Consider the following 18,302-nt stretch of genomic DNA (forward strand, 5'->3'; position numbering starts at 1 on the left):
ACACACCCTGAAGCAAATTGAGGCTGTAATTGCTGCAATTTCATCTTTTAAACCTGCCTGGCACATTCCTGCTGCTGTTTTACTTCAAAAATATCACAGTCAAGATCTCCGAGCCTGGAAATTGGAGTTGAAATCTATCCAAGACCTTGCAATAACACAGACACTGAAGATTAGCTAAATGATAAGAAGAGATAAGAAGCTCTTCCTGCTGCACTGTTCAAATCTCCCATGTGGAATGTGCATGCACAGACTCTAATCAATCACACAGACACAACAGGAAGAGACAAACACATGGACATATATTAATAAGAGCAAGATGGAGGCCTGAACATGTGGGCGTGTTGGCTGCAGAGACAGAAAGTTAGCCTCATGTCTCCAGAGTGCAGCCCTACCTTTCTGTGAGGGGGAAATGTTTCATATGAGTTTTACTTCATGTTTCCTCCCACATGGTTCCTCTTAACTCTGCTGCCCATGCACTGCCCACACATTTGTTCATCTGCATGACGTGGTTATGAGTGCACTGAGTGGGAAAATACAAAAAAATCACTGTATTCTTCATTCTCAGTAATCTGTGTCTTAAAACACTGAAGTTTATATATGTGTGTGTACAAGATTCATTCTGAATGTGGCTCAATTTCACATCATAGTATCCTGACAGGCCAACTTTAATATGTATTTAAACAGACAGACACATATGTGACACCTTTGTTGTCTTTACTCTACATGTGACATTCACTCCATCACACACACATTAAATTGGCCCCTGGAAAAAGCCGCTGTCAGTCAAAGTCGGTGTTCTCTGTAATCGATAGAAGCAATAATATTTGAAATCGGCGCCATAGCTATGGAGAAAGTTGTACAAACAGCTCGTGGTTTCGCCCATTCTACATTCCTACAACACCCAGCATGCATTGCGCCCCTCCCTCTGAAAGGAACGGCCCAGCGAGAGACGCTGGAGTGAAATGCTACCGTTTTCCAGTCAAGGACATTGATCTCTGCAGACAATGGCTCAGAGCGGTACAGAATCTGAAATACGATGAGAATATACCGGTGGATCGTCTAAAAAATCTTCAGGTCTGCAGTCTACATTTCAAACCTGACCATTTTGAACGAGACATGACATCAGAGGCGGCCGTCCTGGATTGAGGAAGTGTAGTTAAGCAAGCTCCCTGGCCTCCGTCAGATGACGCATTTTACATAGTCTGGCGGAGGTTTTCCAGGGCCCATCGGAGAAGCGGATAGGGTCCTCCAAAGGCACAGAGCCAAATTGCATTTTTTCTACCATAATGGCATTAGCTCCCCATAATAGCATGATAGGACTGAGGTTGAAAATTGCCGAACTGGCCCTTTAACACACTAATGTAGTGCCATGCAAGGGCACAAACCAGTTAAGCTGTCACACACATTCGTACCCGATGGATATGGCTTCAGGAGCAACAAGGGGTTCAGTATCTTGCCCAAGGACACTACGACATATACTCTATAGATGCTGAGGACATGGTGGGCCTTTCTGTGCGGAGTTTGCATGTTCTCCTCGTGCATGCGTGGGTTCGCTCCGGGGTCTTCGGCTTCCTCCCACAGTCCAAAGACATGCTTGTTCGGTTAATTTAGACTCTAAATTGCCCATTGGTGTGAGTGTGAGTGCGAAAGGTTGTGTGTCTGCCCTGTGATTGACTGGCAACCAGTCCAGGGTGTACCCCGCCTCTCACCCAATGACAGCTGGGATCAGCTCCAGCCCCTCCGCAACCCTGAACAGGATAAGCGGTATAGATAATGGATGGATGGATGCTGGGAATCGAACCGCTAACCTTCAGGACGACTGATTCTTTTTAAGATCATTGTCAATTGCCAGTACTATTTTTAATGCCCCGAGAGCCAGCTTATTGCCTCATAGGAAGTTGAATTTAAAGAATTGTAAATGAACCTCACAACTAGAAGGTCACTGGTTCGAAATCCCTGTTTGCACATAGTGGGCCTTTCTGTGTGGAGTTTGCATGCGTGGGTTCTCTGCAGGTACTCTGGCTTCCTCACACTGTCCAAAGACATGCTTGTTCAGTTCATTGGTGATAGACTGGCGCTTGATCGAGGACATACCCCGCCTCTCGCCCAATGACAGCTAGGATTGGCTCCTGCGACCTGAACATGATTAACGGTATGGATAACAGATGGATGAATGAACCATTAAAGAATATGTGCAAAATGAAAACTTTGAAGGGTTTTTTATTACATATTTTTATGCACCACTTATAAAAAGTAAATAAAAATCTCAACCTGATGTCTTTGATGTTGATGTCAAGCAGAAAAAGAAACATCTTCTGTCTTGAACCCCTCAGTCGTTCACACAGTGAAACAATGAGCCTCAAAATCTTGAACTGATCACATTTGCGTGGTGTGAGCCGCTACAATCGGCCCAACCCTAAAATACTGAACCCCCCTGCTAATGTACACACACACCACACAGGAACTGTGTCCTGCCAATACTCCAGATGTGAGGGGGAGGAAGGAAGGCGAGAGGGAGAGAGAGTGAAAGAGAGAGAGACACTAGGTGTGTGTGTGAGCGTGTCTGTGTACGCACTCTCTCAGCCTCTGCATGGGCTCACAGCAACACCCTTATTGAGCGTGTAGGAGGACACACGTCTGTTATCATTGGATACATAAATATTCAGCGTCTGAACTTTCCTCCCCGCTGAGCAATATCCTTCACCGGCACCAAAAACAGTTCCCTCTAAATCCAGGAAACTGTTTCAAATACGCTGACCCAGTTGTTCATTACTTCACATGTACACTTCGCAGTGCTAAATGACATTACACTTTTAGCTCAAGTCTAGACAGTGCCACTGCTTTGTTTTGTTTGGTCCCGACCCTCTTGAGCAACACAACGTCCACTTTTCCTTTCTGTGCTCGACTGTGTTTCTTGGATTGTTTGCTGCACAGTTTTGTAACAGAACTTGCAGGCAGAGCGTTTCAGTGCTGCTGTCTGTAGGGGATATTAATAGCCATCCCAAGGCTATAGTTTGAGGGAAGCCTTCAGAGGCCAGGGCTTGCCAGAGTTCTTGATTTACCAACCAAACGTGTAATTATGTGTGTGCCGCACAAATACCAATTTGGGTGTGTAAAACAACTAGTGGAGGTTTAAAGGGAATTTAGATTTAGCAGAGGGTGATGAATGCAGATGGAGTTTGGAGGGTTTATTATTCACTTAGACACCTGGGAGAGTGAGGGGAGCGACCAGATATGCAACTTAAAGGCATGTATGTGTGTGTGTGTCTGTGTGTGTGACAGTGCAGTACTAATGACACACTCCCGCTCCAAGCATCAGTGTAATACACCCAGTATTTTTCTTCTCTGCTGTTTTGCAAAACACACAGTGAGCTCACAACGTTTCTAAATCCACCGTCTTTTTATGAAACGTGTGGCACGTCGACTGTCGTGTAGAAACTTCTGCGCTTCCGCGATGCAAAGACACAAATAGTGAGAATCTGCTGCCTCCTGAAACCTCAAAGGTTTGTTGATCTTGTTGCGGTGCTGACTGGAAATCAAACCCTGGGCTCACGGCTGTGGAGAGGTCAGGAATTTTGTTTTTCAAGGCAAAACTGGTGCCAACTGCTTTCTTCCCCGATGGCTCACTGACAGTTTTTTCCATGAAGTAAACCGCACACGGGGGGGGGGAAAAGCCGAACCTCAATAACCTAAACCACTTCCTTACATTCGTTCCTGCTTTGCACCACAGCGCCCGGTCCCCCCTCAGCAGGCCTGAAGGATATGAATAATGCGTCTGACAGCAAACAAGCCTGGCAGTGCATAACTCATGCAGATCTGTGACACAGAGCTCCCTCTGTCTGTCCCGGGGTATTTTGGGGTACAGTGAAACAGGATTAGGGGCACTTGTTGAACAGGGAGCAGCAGATGGTGACCTCTATGGAACATTTGAACGAAAGGGTTAAAAAAGGCGGTGCTGCTTTTCATTATTAAAGGTCGATGGCTCTTTTAGATCGCAGAGATGTTTCTAAATGCAGCTGATTTTGCAGATGTGCAACTAAACAGGCATCTGGGTGTCACATGCGCCTCAATTAACTTTGTGACTCTTTGCTGCACATTTTAATGATTTAGTTTTCTCCAATAAATGTCCTGTAGCTTCGTTTTTACTATTGAAAACTTAATGAAAATGTTCCCCTACTTTCTGGTGAAATATACACACAACAAGCGATCAAACGCAAGACGACAGCGAGCACATGCAACCTGAGATAACTGTATTTTTATGGACAGAAGTCTCTCAGAGAAGTGTGCCAAGTTGTCGCACTTGTTCGCGATGATGTGCAGGAGGAGCGAGGCAGACGCGTACGCCACACATAATGAGGGGTGGGGGAACCTGCCTGTGCTGGATGGGAATGCGTTATATCTTAACCGTAAGTGTATAATCACACGGTTCGCTAAAGTGCACCCTCGCATTCAGATGTTTTCCTGTCTGCTGCTGATAAACACCTATGCTCACACATGAGTAACGGAGCCTGGTACCGCTCCCTGCTCTAACCTTGACTCAGCAGTGACAGGTAGTTTTGCAATGCTCTAACAGTCGAGTGCTGGTTTCCTTTTTGATGTTTCAAATCCAAAGCTGGGAGGAAAAGGGAGGTTGGTTTCCCAAGCTGTTGTGGAATTGAATTACAAAACAGGATTAAAAAAGGAAACTGTCAAAGAGAGCTCTGCTTTACGGGCAGCTAAATTAAATGGTAAATACGGCTGCGTTTCTTTCTTTTAAAAAACTCTCCTTAATGCTTTTGCTGTCACTGATCACAGGAAACTGACGATAACACAGGATCCGAAGATATCACATAATATGATCGTGTTTGTCCGCTTTATGAGCCGTGCAGCAGCCAAAACTATTAACACCTTCGTATCATCTATTGCAAAACACCCACTAAAGGCCGCAGCTTGCTGATAAGCAGGAGGCCGATCTCTTACGAGCAGGCAGAACACTGAAGCAGATGCATGTTTTTGCAATAGCCCTCTGGTTGTTGAGCATCTTTTACCGCACGAGTTACCAACATACCAAGAGTTACTCAACATCCACCCGGCTGATCGTCCCTCTGTTGGTTCACAGTGCTCTCGTCATATCCAGTATGTGATTTTATAATACGCCTGTTGGGTCAACCTTTTGTAAAGTACAGCTGCCTTATGAAATCACACAACCAGAAAACAACACAAACACACACAAAGTGCTGACTGACGGAGGGGAATTCCAAACACCACTTTTTACTGTTGGAAATGTTTCTCACTGCGTACTGTACATTAAACTCAGTGTTCTGGGGAATGTAACACATGTTCGGTGTTTAATGTGTACCTCTGGTGATAGAGGACCTTGAGAGAAGAGAGATAAGAGGACTCAAATACCTGAAACTAACAGGTTTCCATTAATCTGCTGGGCGGACAGACAGCAGGCATGAAGCTGCTCCTTCTTCTGACTCTCTTTGGAGGCGCAGGTACAGTACAGACCCTGTGGGCGCAGACTGACTTTTTAAAATGGTTAATGATGATTTTGCGTCTCACTTTTGAACATCTGCAGTCGCCCTGAAGGAAGATGACAAGATCGTTGGAGGATATGAGTGTCCAAAGAACTCCGTACCCCACCAGGTGTCTCTCTACACGGGGTACAACTTCTGTGGTGGGACGCTTCTGTCTGAGGAGTGGGTGCTCTCTGCCGCACACTGCAAATCAAAGTAAGACGGGTGGTGATTTTTAACCTCCCTGTACAGCCTGGAAATGAAAACTCCAGCAGCTGCTGAGCACTGATGGCTTTAGAGTGTGTCTTAATACTTGATTTTCTCTGTTGAAGAAGCAGTAAAAGTAGAAGATAACGTTTTTCTCACAGGTCAGATGTAGAAATTCGGTTGGGCGAGCACGACCTCTGGGAACCTGAAGGCACCGAACAGTACATCATGTCTGCCAAGTTCATCCGACACCCTGACTACAACTCCCGCTCACAGGACAACGACATCATGCTGATCAAGCTGAGTCGACCCGCCACCCTGAACAGCTACGTGCGTCCTGCTAAGCTTCCTTCAAAGTGTGCCAGCGACGGAGCAAAGTGTCAGATCTCTGGATGGGGGAATCTCCGGCCCAGCGATGAGGGCTGTGAGTACTTCTAAACTGAACACACTGAGACTCTCTGTCTTCCCGTTAAGACTATTGATGCATTCTCTCTGTCTGTCTTCTCCAGCGAAATATCCTCATAAGCTGCAGTGCCTTGAAGTCCCCCTCCTGAGCGATGACACCTGCTTTAATTCATACCCTTTCCAAATCACTGAGAACATGATCTGTGCCGGCTACCTGGAGGGAGGGAAGGACTCCTGTCAGGTAATAAAAGACAAGAAAGGCTGCAGCAGCAGAAATGCTTCTACCTGTGAAAGATAACCTCGTCTCTGTGTCTTCAGGGTGACTCCGGGGGTCCCTTGATGTGTGGCGGAGAGCTGCAGGGAGTCGTGTCTTGGGGGAAGGGCTGCGCTCAGAGAAACAAGCCGGGGGTGTACACCAAAGTGTGCAACTACATCTCCTGGATCAAGAACACCATGGCGTCCGGCTGAGCGGGAAAGACGTCGAATAGTTCACATGTGATCTGGCAACAACAGTAAAGTCCACTTCATAGTGCGCTGTGTGTGCAATGTGTCTTTAATGTGTCACACTTTAAATCACAGTGAACCGACAGACAGGGGTTCGTGTCTCATTAGTGTGCGAGCTCACTCCCATAATTCATAGCTTTGTTAAGCATGATTGCAAATCAAAATGGCACGGCTCTACTGTGTGACAAATATAGGCTCTGACTCACACTGACTTTACCCTGAATGTGCACATGTGTTTCTCTCACACTCTCCTCAGCAGAACGGTTGAGGAACAAACCTGACATTTACAGTCGGCCAACACTAAATCATCACTTTAAAAAATGCTGCTGCACTGCTCTCTGTGGGCAGAAAGTGTAAAGTACTTTGCACACTCTGGTCTCGCTCCATAATCAGTGATTGTGGAGAGCTGCTGCACCAAGACAGCCGACTCTACTTTTTCCGGCTTATCACAGTTATAAGAGGTAAAGATCTGCGGATTGTGATAGTCGTGTTTGAAATAAAAAACCCGGTGGCCGTGGAAAAATAAGACATCAGGTGCACTTGTGTCACAAAATCCCAAATTGATTTCAGTGGATTTTGGTTTCCTGGGCGTGGCACGGAGCGGAGGAGTGAGTCACCCGACTTCTCTTTGACCACAGAATAAAGACCTAACGAGGTTTCTGAGTACAATAAATAGCTTCTCATTGCTACGAGGACTTGGATGCTGCATTCGCTTTCTTTTTTCTTTTTTTTAAATGTGTCTCCGGCCTTGGGCAGGATGTTGACTCTGTCGACACAGATGTCCATGTTTTGAATCTAACAGAAATCCACAAACCATGTTTACGAGCCGCTCGGTAAAAAGGTTCCTCCTCCTTCTGCTGCGTCAAAACGTGTTCTTGATGTGGCCGCAGCTCATCCCTCAGTGATCGAGATGATTAGCTGGGGACATTTCAGAACAAAGCAGCAGTTTGGCCATGACCTTCACATAAAAATGAAGCTAGAAGAGGGAGAATAGGGAAAGAGAAAATACATATTTCATATCTATAGTTATATAAGCGGACACTCAGATTACATTAAGTTCAAGCATTATTTGAAGATGCACGTATAACTTGAGGCCTACAAATCTACAAAACAAGCAGAGCAAATGAATGAAGCACACAGATCTCACGGAGAAAGCCAACATATAATAACATGTTCAGTGAGTTAGGCCTGTTCCCCGTCCCTACACACATGGACTGGCACAGCCTCCGCACATGACATCAGCAGCCTGGTGGCTTCTATTCGGGTCTGACATGAAGCATGTTGACGGCTCGGCCAGCTCTTGTGGCTAAGGGTGGGGACCCTCATGAGCGGTCAACAAATGTCCCTGTAAAGAAACTCTCCTGGGATGAAATGATGGTTGAGTCAGGACAGTGGCGGCAGCGATGCAGTGAATCAGAGGAGGAAGAAAAACATAGACTCCCTGACTCTAACTTTGACTCTTCTTCTATTAAAACCAAGACCTACTTTTCCCTTCTTCCTAGGACTCGTCCACCACTTAGTTTAGTACTCTTGCAGTGTGAGGCGGCTGCCAGCAGAGGGCAGCATCCGACTTGTGTAAAAGGTTGAAACTGATTTGAACTTCTCTTTTCTCTCTCGCGGATAATGTGGTGGATCAGCTCCACGTTTGTTCAGTGGACGCACAGGTTCCTGACTTTTATCTTTAATATTCACAGTTTTAAACAACTGACTGCAATTTTGAAAATATGTTTGTCCTAATTAACCACGTTTGGAAGCTACGCTATGTGTGCAATTAAATGAATTGATTAAAGGTTCATGTTTGTTCTGTGGTATAGGTTTAGACTGAGAAATTGTAAGAGAAAACATAAGAATAGTAAAGAAGTTCCCTACAGAGTTTGTGTTAAATACATTATGAGTAAGAAGAATGGGAAATGCAAGTCAGCCACTAAATCAGATGACAGGTCAACAGTGTGTCTAATTGAAAGTTGCGCAAAGTTTGAGATGCTCCCTCTTTGAGAAACTGTGTCGCAGGAGGTCCCAGACTTATGATCTCCATGGTAAAATAATTCAACAAAGCAGTGTACAGCATGCACGCTGGTGTGCTCCGCCGGCGGGACCACCGCCTCCTGACGCACGGCTTAGTCAGCGGGCGCGCGTAATTCACAAGACATAAAAGGCGCGCGCAAGGCTTCACCCCGTCTTCAACCTGGAAGCTTATAAAGTCCACTGACTTCACTCCAAGCCACCAGACAAGAGATACACGGAGTGGATGTAGCGGGAATTTAAAGAAGGGGAACATCAGACCAGGTAGGGTTCAAAATACACTGTTGTCATTTTTAGTTACATTTATTTATTGCTGTTAAATTGTTTTTAATTGTTGTTTGTTTTTTGCTGTTTTTGTAATTGCTGTTAACTAATAAAAAACATTGTAATTTCACTTTAAATTACGAAAATAATTCATTTAAATTTATTACAAAATAATTCCTAAAGAATTAATTAATTCAAGTCATTGTAGATGATATAGTTCAAATAAAAAAGATGCCTCGTGCTTACATGTGACATTTACACTAACTCTTTGAGTTATGTAATATTTAATTCAGCGGGTGGAGAAGTACAGTTCTCACTTTTTGCTTTAGCCGCAACTGTTTCTGTTGTTTCAGAATAAAGTATTTTGTTTTGTTTCATCTGATATATAAGCTCTTATATTTTATTTTGTTAATATAATAATATAATATAATTGTACAAATTCAAACAAGATAATAAGTGATAATAATCAGAGTATTCAGATCCACTGCATGTGTTATTTTATCTCCTGAAATGTTACATGTGTTTGATCACAAAAGGCCACAGATGTCAGTGATATTCATTCTTTTCAGAATATTAGACTAAGTTTAAAGCTTTTTATGTGCCGCTTGGTATAGCTGCACACAAGAGCTTTATGACGTACAGGCCAAACTAACGTGAGGTGTGTTCGTGTCTCTCATAGAAAAGGAAACAAGATGGAGCTGAAACCTTTACTGAAGAAGCTGAGCTCCACAATCCGCGCCATCTTCACCTTCCTCTTCGCTCTGCTGGTCCTGGGTGTGATGGTCTGGGCCTACGTTGCGGGTTTCCAGCTGGCCACCTCCCCGTACGGAATCATCTCCTTTGGCTTTTACGGACTGCTCCTCACCCTACACGTCCTGGTCCAGAGCCTCTTCGCGTTCATTGAGCACCGGCGGATGAAAGCTCGAACAGAAGCGTGCACCTTTACCAAAACCATCGGCTTCACTATCTCCGCTTTCCAGGAGGACCCCGTCTATCTCAGAGAGTGCCTGAACTCCATCAGGGCCCTGAAGTATCCGCCCAAGCTGCTGCGCATCATCATGGTGATAGACGGGAACTCAGACGATGACAGATACATGATGGACATGTTCAGAGAGGTGTTTGCTGACCAGGACCCCGGCTTTTTCGAGTGGAAGAACAACTATCACACATGGGACCCCATCCAGGCCCAGCAGGACATAGAAATGGGATTTAAAACAGGTCCTGCAGGCGATGCTGATTATATCATAGGAGAGGACCCTCAGAGAAAAGAGGTAGAGCGCTTGATTAAGAGCACTAGGTGTGTGTGCATCATGCAGAAGTGGGGCGGCAAGCGGGAGGTGATGTACACGGCCTTCAAAGCACTCGGAGATTCAGTTGACTACATACAGGTATCTATTTTTCTTTTATGCACATTTTTTTAATTAAGCAGATTTTATTGAAAGAAAATGACATTTTTTATGACGTGCCCCTCCTTATCCCTCCCCAGGTGTGTGACTCCGACACAAAGCTGGACCCTCTGGCCACCATGGAGCTGTGCAAAGTGCTGGAGAGCAACCAGAAGTACGGTGCCGTGGGAGGAGACGTGATGATCCTCAACCAGAAAGAGTCTTACATCAGCTTCATGAGCAGCCTCAGGTACTGGATGGCTTTCAACATCGAGAGGTCCTGCCAGTCCTTCTTCAACTGCGTGTCCTGCATCAGCGGCCCTCTGGGTAAGAACAACAAACAATTCTCCTCTGGCGATGTCAACGTGACGATTGTCTAGCAGTGGTTGTCATGTCCTAAACGCACTGTTGTCACTCATTGTGTGTTTCTTTTGTGGTTTCCTGAAGGTCTGTACAGGAACGACCTCCTCCAGCAGTTTCTGGAGTCCTGGTACAATCAGAAGTTTTTAGGAACTCATTGCACATTTGGGGACGACAGACATCTAACCAACCGGATGCTGAGCATGGGCTACGCCACAAAGTAAGTAGATAGTGATACTGATGTCTGTCTTTGTCACACGATAATTAATCCTAAACCTGTTGATTTGAGGGGCTGATCAGTTATGGAGTCAGATCAGATCATTGACTGACATTCTCATTGATTGTCAGAGGAAATGACATGAGACACAGTTATTTTGATGCTGTTATTTTTGCTGTAATGATACATTTTTCATACGTTTCCTTCAGATACACGGCCCGCTCCAAATGCTACACGGAGACGCCCGGTCAGTTCCTGCGCTGGCTCAACCAGCAGACCCGCTGGACAAAGTCGTACTTCCGCGAGTGGCTCTACAACTCCATGTGGTGGCACAAGCATCACCTGTGGATGACCTACGAGTCCATCGTCTCAGGTATTTTCCCCTTCTTTGTCACCGCCACCATCATCCAGCTGTTCTGGACCGGCACGCTGTGGGACATCCTGTGGATCCTGTGCTGCATCCAGCTGATCGGGCTGGTGAAAGCGGCCTACGCCTGCATCCTGCGCAGAGACTTTGTCATGGTGTTCATGTCCCTGTACTCGGCTCTGTACATGACCAGCCTGCTGCCCGCTAAGTATTTCGCCATTATCACCATGAACAAAAGCAGCTGGGGCACGTCGGGCAGGCGTAAGATCGTAGGGAACTACATGCCTCTCCTCCCTCTGTCAGTGTGGGCGGCTATTTTACTAGGAGGGCTCGGTTACACAATCTACGAGGAGAGTCAAATGGACTGGTCAACTGAAGCAAAGAAAGCAGAGATTGAGTTCCTTGTCTTTGGCTGTGTGGCCTACGTATGCTACTGGCTGCTTATGATGGGTCTCTACTGGGTGTGGTTTCGCAGGGTGATGAGGAAACGCGCTCGGAGTTACACACTGAATGTGTAGGTCTAAAGAGTCCAGTGAAGGAGGATAATTTATTTGAATCAACTACAGATCTTATTTTATTCACTTCATTTATTTATTTATAGTCACTGTCAGAAGGTTTTCATGTAGCTGCTAAACCACAAAAAAAAAAGATATTGGTAATGTGGATGAAAGCACTTTTAAAAAAAGTGAAAGAAATATCATTAATATATGTGAGGGTTAATGACAAAGGCTTCATATGGAGGTGTTGTTGCACATTGAAACAGTACTGAGGGCTTTAGGCCCGCGCACTTCTCAGGCTTCTCTCTGTCAGGAGTTCATGGCAGAGACGGCCTTCATCAGGTACTTATTAATGATATCTAAAGATCTGAGAAAGTGCTATGTAGATAAATGTATTTGTATTTAAGGTGGAGGGTAATGGATCTCTCTTTATGTGTATGGTAATCATAAAAAACACAAAGAACGTCGCTCACGTGTGCTTTACTGTGTCACAATAGTGACCATTACTTCACCACTGTTGTTATTATTGCACTGGATGCCGGAGGGCACTTTCTGCAGCTCTGCAAACCTACTTGAAGAACAGAAAACAGCAGTTTTAGTACTGCAGAGTGGGAAAATGTACATCATTATTCCTCTGTTAGAAAACTGGACAAGTATAATGATGCTGCAGCTGAGGACCAAAATATGGAGTCTCTTACTGCAGCCTGAAACAATGGTGACAGATGCTTCTTTATATATTTTATCTAATTACTGTATACCTACTCTCTTTATTGTATGGCTGTACTGTGTAGGATGCACTTTGTTTAACTTAATATTACACAAATGTTAGTTTTTTTATATATTTTCTCATGTTGTAAGGGCTGGATGTTGTCTGAAAATGTGAAAAAAAAAAAAAGATGGTTTGGGGAACTTGTGAAGAAACGAAAAAATAAAATATTTTTCTAATATTACCAGGTCTGGTTTCCTTGGATCAAAACTGCATTGTTCACAAAGAGCAACAGAAAATAGGACATGGTAAATCAGTGCTGTAGAGAAAGAGCCCAAAGAGCCAAGCGCTGTAAGCTCCGCCCACCAGACGGGGAAAAACACGACCCCCAAGCAATGAAACGCAGACAAAATGCATGACACTAGCTTAAAACAGGAGATATCAGCATGTCAAAAGATTATTATGATTCCTTTTCTTTTGTTGTTATTGTGAAAGTGCTGTACATGAAGGATGACAAGGTGATGCAGGGAGATGATGAACAATGACCAAAGCTACAACAACAGCAACAATGACAAAGACAAAAAGAAAAGACTTCCCCTTCCCTAACAGCTGTCCTTTAACCATCCCTCCAAAGGATTATTTTTGCATACTAAGTCTAACAGAGAGGAAACACTATTTTTACATGATACAGTATATGGGTGACAAATTGATTGCAAAGAAAAAATGGCTGTAAAATTTGGGCTTTATTCTACGGAAGCCCTCAGCGGACATGCTTCCATACATCTCATTTACTCAGTTTTTCCGTGATAACGAGTTATTTTGTTTTCTCGAGATCTTCACTGATTTATCACGTCATCGCGAGATAACAACGCTGCACCACTAAAATAATGAGAAAAATAAGTCGAGAGCTCAAGAAAACAATATACCCTGAACGCACAGTGTGGCATTTGACATCTGTGGCATACAAAACTACATTCCCAATCTTTACAGGACTGTAACTGATTAGGAAAATGTGGAAATGGTAAAAAATTAACAAGTCAGGCACAGTGAAGAGAGGATATCTCCATTAATGGAGTCATAGGTGCAAAGTGCATCCGGGCAGCGAAAGGACGAGAACGAGAAAAAAAAGTTTCCATGCTCAACCAGATAACTTATATCTAATCTAAAGTCTCTGATGAAGATAGCCTCTGTATTGTCCCTGAGGTGGATATGTGGTTGGCAACAGGAGCAGAGATGTTAACACAAACATGGATATGTGAAATAGTGAAAGTGAAGTTGTAAAAGGGTAAATGTTGGTGTAAACGTGGTTTTATTTGTCCATGAATGTCAACTTTGGATTATAGTATGTGCTTCACATTTCAAGTCAGACCCAAAATTGTTTTTGTACATTTTCGAAGACAAATGAAGAGATTAATTGGGTTAAGAAAATTCTCTAAAGGTGCTATATGTAACTTTCAGAAAATCCTCATTCCTAGCGACACGGTCGGCTGTTGAGGGAACTGCAGTCAACCTTCTTGTACGCGCTCGCGCAGACACTCGCACGCACCAACGAGCATCCAGGATTTTTGCTGAAGACACACGAAACTGAGCATGCTCAATCTCGGAACTCTGTTTACTTTTCACTGACGAGACGAGTTAATTGACTGGTATCATGTTGACCGGTATCATGTTGTCCAAAATCAACACTGTTTGTCATAATACCAAAATTAATATCATGTTAGGTGGCGAAGTTATTTGTCAAGCCAGACTGACAACACTGACATACACACTCAGATAGTATTTTGGTTGTCTAAATGTTAGCAAGCATGCTAAGGTTAGCCAACTAGCTCTAACATAACTGCACTGCCTGGATCTGGCATTTGCTTCGTAAACAAACGGCAAATTACTCAATTACCAGCCAGATGAGCCCGTGAGTTAGCTGATGTTATCTACTCGACGGTGTTTTGCTGCGTTGCCCAACTGGCAAATCGTCTGCGATAGCAGACAAGCTATCAGTTAGGCTCCTGCAACCAATCAGTTCCGCGTGAGCAGAGTGGAGGACGATCCGCGAGTGGAAACGTAGCTAAAACAATCACTACAGTGAAGTTTCCATACATTTGAACGTGAACCTCAGAACAACACAGAGAAGCTGTTCTGCTGTTAAACACGCCGGCGTGCGGGATCCTTGCTGTTTTTTTGGTAAGTTTGGTAAGTGTTTGTTTGGGTTAGCAGAAGTAGCTACGGCCGCTTCACTCGCTGATCTCTACTGCGCAGTCTCTGGCTCCATTTGACGTCGCCATCGCAAGATGGCAGCGCCTATCACGGGGGCTATTTTGGCATCAATTTCGTACAATGGGAGCAGATGGAGACGCGTTGTCCATCTATATATACACAGTCATTGCAGCAAATCATCACAAGCATTAGCTAACATTAGCCAGGCAGGGCAGGGCGGCTGGAGAGAGCAGCTGTGAGAGAAAATAAAGCTGCACCCGCTGAGAGAACGCTGCACGCTGGTTTTGTTTCTATGACAACAATAAGTTGCGGGTCTGTTTTGATCCCCAAAAGCAATCGAAGGTGATGATGTTGACTCTAGTTTTCCCCCTGAAGTCGATTCCTGTTTGGCCAGACGGGCTTCACTAGTTAAAACTTATTGTTTTTTATTCTTGTGTGTAGTTTGTGTTGGTGTTGTTGTGGGTGCTGTCGTTTGTTGGCATCCATCTCCATTTCACAGCTTGCGTTGTCTCGTGTTGCACACTGTTGACTGTAGTGGCGTAGAATGAGCTCTTGGCAGAGTTACTCGCGAACAAGCAGATCCATCGCATCCTCTTATTTCCCGGAAAAACCGTCCCGAGTGCTTTACGTAAAAATCATCCCACAGGTTGTTAGGGCCAATGGAGGAACATTTCTTTCTTTTTTTAATGTTTTTTATTGGAGAGTGAAAGCTGCAGGGAGTTTAATATTTATATGTGAACTAAACTAGTTTGGGTCTATCATGTAGATATAGTTGGCCCTGCTCTGCATCAGTGTCACACTCAAGGTGTTGAACACATAGTTACAACGCAGTTGACCCCCTCAGTTATATGAGCTGGGTGGGGCAGCAGCTTTTAATGGACTGATATGACATTCTGTGGAACTGTGATCTTTGTTTTACATCGAAACGTTTTTACATAACATGTAGGGTGGAGCTTTCTTTAATAGCTTTTAAGAGAGGGAGTGACTGTTCATGTTGTCACAATCCTGCTGACAGTGAAAAGTCGGATGCAGAACTAAATAAACAGAAAATCTTTGTGTTCGGTACAAAAAATGCGTCATAAAAAAGGTGTTGCTGGTCGCTCAAAGCAGCTCTTTGACCTCAAGAGCATTTTCTTGAAATGTCAAGTGGACCTTTGTCAATCATTCTTTCTGCTGTAAGAATAAAAGATCTACACATTCTGTGAGGCATGTCTGACAAGCAAATTGAACATTAATAATTATATTGCTTGGACAAACTCACTGGAAATAGGCTTGAATATGATTACACAATATAACACATGAAGGCCACAAAAGGAGATTAAACTTCTTTTCTTCACTCGTCTTTTATCGAGTGCTCATTTAATAAAATATGCTGTTTTATGTGACCAAAATGAACAGGGGATTTTCCAAACAATGATTATGATCAAAACTTCAATAAACTTTATGAACACAGCAAATACTAAAAAAGGCAGCTCAAAGTGACAAAGCAAAAAAAAAAAATACAACAATACAAAGGAAAATAAAGTAAGATGAAAGTAGATCTATGGCTTGTTTATGTCCATGGAAGGGAAACACTTGCCCGGGGCCACACATAACAATTTACAATTTTAACTAAAAGTAAAAAAGAAAAGAAAAAAATGATTAAATATGATCCATAAAGAGATTAGCGAGTTTGGGGCTTTATCACATTTTTATTAAACATTTTGTGGTATTTTATAACGTGACAAAGGGGGCTTTTACAACCCTGGAAAGATTTCAAAAGGGCAATCGTTATACCAGGGGTGTCAAACTCACATTAGGTAGTGGGCCGGATTTTTTCAGATGAGACCTCATCCGGACTATTTTTTGCCAACATTATGATGTTTTAACACATAGATATATGGCCACTACAGTTGTATTATTTGAAATCATTCAATAAGAGCCAACATATACTTGCATCAGTGAGCATTTCATGTAAAAAAAAATGTAAGAAAGCAACATGCTATCTTTGCAACATATTAACAAAGATTCATTTCAAATTTGAATGTCATTCACTAACGATACATTTGAAAGAATTTAGATTAATAATAATAGTACATAATAATACTGTACAACAGTACAGTAGAAATGAAGTGTAACAATAAGTGGCAAACTTTTTCCTATTTACACTACTCTAAAATAAACAATACATTTAGTGTTTAAATCTCATTGCGATTCATTAATTATTCATTTTAAATATGGCTGGTTAAGGCAATAAAATGAAATGGAACACTCACATTTACTTGGAGGACTCAGGAACAAAATGTGATAAAACTTTAAAATTGGTCAAACAATTTGTCATGTCTGCCCGTTAGGTTAAGTTTTCTCTTATTTTTTCCTCCTGTGTCTTGTCTGGTACCTCCTGTTTTATTTTGAAATCACTCACCCCTGCCTCTGTTTCAGGTCTGTGTCCTGCCCTGTGCTCACCTGCTCCTGATTGCGCTCTCCCAAGCTGTGTCTCATCACCCTCATTACCTCATGTATTTTTACCCCCTGTCTTCCCATGTCTCGTTGCCAGTTCGTTTGTACCCTTGTGTCGCGTTCCAGCAATTTGTTCCTTTTTGACCTCAGATTCGGACCCTGTTTGCCTTTTACCTTTCCTTTTTTGCCTCACGTTTCTGCCTGTTTCTGACTGCTTATTTTGTGTTCCGAACCTTGTCTGGCATTAAACCATTCTGAAATCTGTCCACTGGTTTGGAGTTTGCTATTGAGTCCTTCCTTTTGGTCTCCAGTTCATGACACAATTCAACATTTTTACAATGTGGAATATACTGTACGTTTTTCATATTTTGCATTTGAATTTCTGTAGCGCTAAAGTGACATAGTAGATAAAGTAGACTTTAGGGTTGTAAAAAAAGAATTCCCCAAATAGCATCAATATAAATGAAAAGTTTCAATTAAAGCTACTGTAAGTCTTTCATTTTGTGTAGATTGTGGCGCCCCCTGTGGACAAAGTATGTAGCATGTGGTCCTTTCTAGAGGACTTTCTACGAAGAATATAAATATAGTTTAAACGGTTTATCATCATTTGAAGAATAATTACCAGGTGAATTAAAGCAGCCTCGTGTGTACAGGCGTGTGCCTCCCCACGATCCCCGCCACGTTAACTGTCTGACCGGTTTGCTGCTTCCTGTTTGGTGTTAGAGAGCACCGATTGGCTACTTACAATGTTCATGTCGCTGAGCTTTACTATATGAGCCAAGGCTAAAAACTCACAATAATTGAATACGCATTTGATTTGATCAGAATATGAAGATGAGAAAAAGACCGACATAACCAGGGCTTGACATTAACACCCGCCAACCCGCCAAATGCGGGTAGAATTGGGCAGTGGCAGGTGACTCACTCACTTTCACTAGCCACTCTGCCGGGTGGCATTCTATTTTCTTCAGTAAGGAGACTGCTTTAAAGTTTTGGGGCAATCCGAAACCGACGAGAGGGAGAGATAGCGCGGAGATAGAGATGATCCAGAGTGTGATCTATTATCAGTTTATCAGAGTTTATAATCATGTGATCCAGCAGTGAGCAGTTTATAATCATGTAGCGCAGTGATGACACCGATCTGTGTGTGGTTCTTATACTCTGCCCCTGACTAGATAGGGTCACGATCTGTCCCTGTATTTCCGTGAACAATCATCTTT

At 43.5% G+C, this 18,302-nt stretch overlaps 2 protein-coding genes across 2 annotated transcripts; both read left to right on the plus strand.

Moving 5' to 3' along the window:
- The first annotated feature begins 5,437 nt into the window (after nt 1–5,437).
- Nucleotides 5,438–6,578, plus strand: LOC138584486 (trypsin-3-like). The gene is made up of 5 exons (XM_069656734.1): nt 5,438–5,477; nt 5,561–5,714; nt 5,867–6,129; nt 6,215–6,351; nt 6,429–6,578. Exons 1-5 carry the CDS (start codon nt 5,438–5,440, stop codon nt 6,576–6,578), a joined length of 744 nt encoding a protein of 247 aa, XP_069512835.1.
- Nucleotides 6,579–9,592: 3,014 nt separating this feature from the next.
- has1 (hyaluronan synthase 1) lies at nt 9,593–11,747 on the plus strand. Its single transcript, XM_069656905.1, has 4 exons — nt 9,593–10,288; nt 10,387–10,612; nt 10,733–10,865; nt 11,072–11,747. Exons 1-4 carry the CDS (start codon nt 9,593–9,595, stop codon nt 11,745–11,747), a joined length of 1,731 nt encoding a protein of 576 aa, XP_069513006.1.
- The last annotated feature ends 6,555 nt before the right edge of the window (nt 11,748–18,302 follow it).

Source organism: Semicossyphus pulcher, unplaced genomic scaffold (genome assembly GCF_022749685.1).
Source record: "Semicossyphus pulcher isolate SPU_LCO1_2020_fin unplaced genomic scaffold, fSemPul1.0.p SCAF_9, whole genome shotgun sequence".
Taxonomy (NCBI): domain Eukaryota; kingdom Metazoa; phylum Chordata; class Actinopteri; order Labriformes; family Labridae; genus Semicossyphus; species Semicossyphus pulcher.